We start from the raw sequence: 4665 nt of genomic DNA, 5'->3' as shown, positions 1-4665 counted from the left end.
AAATAATTTAATTAAAAGAATCAGCTCAACAAAAGAACGTCACGATGCAATGATAACCTGAATGTATTATGTTTTCTATTATTGTATTTTAAAACTGTATAATTTCATAGTATTTGATACCTCCTACTAGTACTAGTGAACTTTTCCTACAAATTGTGAAAGTGAATTAAACTTAAATGAAATGTGGATAAAATAAACAAAACATTCATTATTATCTTTTCAATTTAAGATTAAGAGCAAGAGAAACAATAAAATCGAAATACATTTCTCATTTGGTTTTATATAGCTTCAGTTAAAAGCAAAAATTTGTTGCGCTAATGTTCGTAAGGTTAACGCCAAAATTTCCAAGGTGTCGTGATGGTAATAATCGTAATGTTTCAAAGATAACTTTTTAAAATTAATTGTTAAAATTTGAATGCTACTGTTATGAAAATAAGGGAAAATACCCGCGTTATCCCATGCAGATTGAAGCTAAAATTTAAACTTAGGTGCATTTTCAAAATTCACTAGCTTGTGTATAATTATGAAGTTTTATAATTTTACTAATTTTAGGCCTATACTAATTATTCTATAGTTGTGAAGTTTTAACCTAATGCTATAGTATTAATACAAATAAAGTAATAATATGTTAAGATTGGGCTAGTGGTTCACGCTGAGTTTAACAACTTGATGTCGTTTGTAAACAGCATTCTGTTTATAATCGTTTATTCAATTAAAGTCCACTTGAACTGCGCCCATGTTATTGTTACTAGTAGTAATATTATAGTATTACTATTAGATTTAGAGTGCCTCAAGAGTCAGAGCTTGTGCCATTGCTTTTTTTTTTCTTTGTATTATTTAATTATTCAGGGATTAAATTGGTACAGTAGGGAATGGTATTCTGCCTCTTGGGAATTTAAGCCTTGTCCTTTATCTTCTTGTGATTGGAATGCCAGTGAATCACAAAACAAAAGGGAGTTCCACCTCTTTCAAAATCACAATTTAAAGTTGAACGACATACAATACTGATAGGGGGATTTAATGATTAATATAAAAAAAAATCAAGTACTACAACTACAAGATGATTTATAACAGTTGGTGAGTTGGACTAATAGTAAAAATTTGCAGATTACATTTAAAGTTTAATCATAAGTGTGACAAAATGCACATGGGTTTATCATAATTTGGATCACATGATTAATGCTGATGGGGAAACTGCTTACAGTGCTCAGTAATGTGACAGGTATGGCATGGCCAGGTGGGTAGGGTGCTTGACTCATAATCTATGGGTTGCTGGTTTGAATCCCCATTCCACCAAATGTGCTCATCCTTTCACCTATGTGTGCATTATAATGTGATTTGTAATCCTACAAATCCACTATTCATTAATAAAAGAGTAGCCCAAGAGTCTGCAGTGGGTGATGATGACTAGCTGTTTTCCCCCTTGTCTTTTACTGCTAATTTAGGGATGGCTAGCACAGATGGCCCTTGTGTAGTCTTGCACGAAATTCAGAAAACAAACACAGTAGTTTGACTGAAGAATAATAATTTGGCTTTGTGGTGAATAAGTTACTCAAGCCATTGAGGCAATGTTCCATTGCTTGTTGTAGTAAAAATAATAGTAATAGAATTTTAGGGTGTGTTTATAAACATATAGACAAGTCCTTCTGTAATACCTCAACATTTTCAATACAGGTACACATACCCAAGGATTTTAATGTTATCAGCATAAGGAAAACCCAAGGGCCAAAGCACTGACCCTGACACACTACAAAGGCCCAGTTTTACTGGACTCGGTAATAACATTTTTCTCATCTAATACCCTACAATCCAATTAAGTAGTTTTTACACAACTGTTACCATTGTTGTTGGTTTTTTTTATCTGATCTTATTGTATATCACTTCATCAAAAGCTTCTTTAAAATCTAAGTAAATTCATACCCTTTCTTTTGGCCAGATAATAAATAATATTCTCAAAACATTTAACTGTTTTGTTGTGCAAAATTTCTTTTTGTAAATCCATGATGACATTCTTTTGTAATAGTATATTTCACTTAACTATGATGATTTTATGAAGCTTCTTTTATCATACTGCACTTTTTTCCACTACAGAAGTTACATTAACTAATCTATAAATATTAGGTCAACTTCCTCATCCTTTCAAAATTCTCTAACTCTTGGGTACCTTGCCTATATTTACAGGCTTACCAAAAATGAGAAAGGTACTTGCATATCTGATCTTCAACATCCTCTAAAATCCTGGGGAAGACCATGTCTGGCCTTTATGTTTTCTCTGTTTTTAATCTCAGTCTTTGTACTTAGAACCAAAGGATTAATATCTAAATGATTCATATTAATTCGACAGTTTACCATACATCAAAATCTTCAGAGTCAGAAATATTCTAATATGTTCTCTTGTAATAAGAGAACAAAAGAAAACATTTAAAAGCTCAGCATGTCATAGTTTTCAATGAACCCTTCCCATTAGTACCCTTTTATAGCCCAATTCTTATTCTAACATTTTGCTTTCCTTTGACACACTTAACATTAACAGCAAATATTTTTTTATTATTTTTTTTATCAGCCTGCTGTTTTTTATAAACTCTTTAGAATTTCCTTATTTTACTTTAAAATAAGCCTCAAACTTTCCTGTAGCTCTTTAAATCATTCAACATATCTGTCAATTAAAATGTTTAACTGTTGACTTTTATCCTTGATTTAACCTTTATGTTTTTAGTAGAGCTAATTAAATTGGAATTTTCCTGTTATCCTTCTTTTTAGGAACATTCTTAATTTAAAAGCAGTTTTTAAATTTTCCCAAGTTGTCTCCTATCACCTCTTAACTCGTTATCCCAATTCACAAATGATAAATCTTGTTTGCGGCCTCAAATGTAGCTGTCTGAAAACTAGGAACTAAAATTGTTTAAAATTTCATTCTTATAGCTTAGCTACATGCAGCAAAGCACTGCTTTGATGACTTAGTGACTTATCAGTTAATATTCCAAAATGATATCATTCTTCATTACCACTATTGAGTTGGTTCCCATTTATATTAATTGTGTAATCCATGTTATTAAAACCCAAATGCATTACTTTAGTCTTACTATAACTATAGGTGATTAGCCAAGTATTTGTCTTAGTTACCAACTTATTGAAATCATTCTATAATACCTCAATATGGAAATATCCAACACTGGCCCAAGCACTGACCCTTAATACATTACGAGGGTCCAGTTTGACTGAACTCTATTAATAACAAGCTTACTACATTCTTACAGCCATCCTCCTTAGAGTCAGAAATCAGTTAACTGGTCTTTCCGAAACCCCTACTAATGGGGTTTTATTAGCTAATCTTTTGTTTTGAACTTTGTCAAAAGCTTTTTTGGAAATCTATAAATCAGTTATATTTCTTTTTCATCATCCAGGTAACAAGTAACATTCTCTTCAAATAATAACAGATTAGTAAGGTAAGATTTCCTTTTGATGAATGGAGTCCATTCAAATGATCCTTGTTACTAGTGGAGTGCCTTAATGGTTAGTGCTTGTGCTTTCTTGTATTTATGTTAATGGTGTTCATAGAGGCATAATAGTGAAGTTTGCTGATAACATTACACTCTTGGGAATTTCTAGTTATATTAAGTATGTTAAAGGAACACAGAATATTGTTTTTAACCCATGGGCTACAACCCAAAATTGGGTTATCAGGATGAGTAAAAGGATCATGAACAGACTTTGATAACATATAATGTTTTTTGTTTTTTTTGCACAAAGCTATTTACTGGATCACAACTGACCCTCAATGTTATTGTTTACAAATGGGCTCTGAGTCAAACAAGGTTGAGAATCAATGCTATTGAATGACTTAGATTAACTGGTAGCTAAATATAATTAGTTGGCTAATGACATTTAATTATATTAAGTGCATGGTGATGCACTTGTGTTATCACAGCTTAGACCACATGTTGAATGTTGTTGAGAACCTATTCAATAGCCTGACTGCGTGAAGAAAGAATATTGTGGCATAGTGGTAGAAAAGCCACTGAGGCAGTGCCCTGTGACTAGTTGTAAAACTAAAAGAATTTTATAATATCCATGTATGTATAAACATAATGATTCCAGGTTAAAAGAAATATTTATCTCTACAAATCATTAGTTATACATAGCCTACAAACAATAAGGGGCCATTTTATCCTTCAAGACTGTCCTTTCACACCAACACTTCAATAAAATAAAAAATTTAACACACCTCTCACCTTTCAGGTCATCGTCAATTCCCCTCTTTAAACACATGTAAAGTGCTCCATTATTGCCAACAGCAACTCATTCCCTTAGTCAGTCACCCTGTTAGAAATGTAAAGTTGTCTTAAATGGAGCCCAGTTTGTCTTTCCAAGTCTTAAACTTGTATCATCTCATCCTGTTATTTTTAGAATATAGCACAAAGGATCCAGATAAGGCTATTAGCCTATTAATCTCCCAGGTAATGTAGTAAACTTCAGTAAGATCATCTGTTTTTCTTATTTTCTCAAGAGAAAGTAAACAGAAATCTTAACCTATCCATGTAAGATAACCATTCCATCCTTGGAATCATCCTAGTAAATTTCTTCTATCCAATTTGCTAACTTATCCCCCACACCTATAGAGCTAATTTTTATTACAAGCCTTTTATGTGGCACCTTGTCAAATGC

General features: G+C 32.1%; 1 protein-coding gene across 7 annotated transcripts in view; it reads left to right on the top strand.

The window, feature by feature from the left end:
- LOC106458801 (glycerate kinase-like) overlaps positions 1–4665 on the top strand; it is a 28134-nt gene that overhangs the window by 556 nt on the left and 22913 nt on the right. For 2 of the 7 annotated variants that reach the window (XM_022385141.1, XM_022385145.1), the window contains exons 1-3: positions 1–63; positions 1675–1775; positions 3405–3513. The exons of 2 other annotated variants lie outside the window; for them this stretch is intronic. In XM_022385141.1, coding sequence (XP_022240849.1) covers positions 3511–3513 — 3 coding nt within the window. In that variant the 5' untranslated portion in view covers positions 1–63; positions 1675–1775; positions 3405–3510. Of the gene's footprint in view, positions 64–106; positions 361–1674; positions 1776–3404; positions 3514–4665 lie in introns of those variants that run through there. 3 more of the 7 variants (XM_022385142.1, XM_022385144.1, XM_013918350.2) reach the window with 3 other exon arrangements.

Source organism: Limulus polyphemus, unplaced genomic scaffold (assembly GCF_000517525.1).
Source record: "Limulus polyphemus unplaced genomic scaffold, Limulus_polyphemus-2.1.2 Scaffold517, whole genome shotgun sequence".
NCBI classification, from domain to species: Eukaryota; Metazoa; Arthropoda; class Merostomata; order Xiphosura; family Limulidae; genus Limulus; species Limulus polyphemus.
This window is presented reverse-complemented; position numbering and strand designations above follow the sequence as displayed.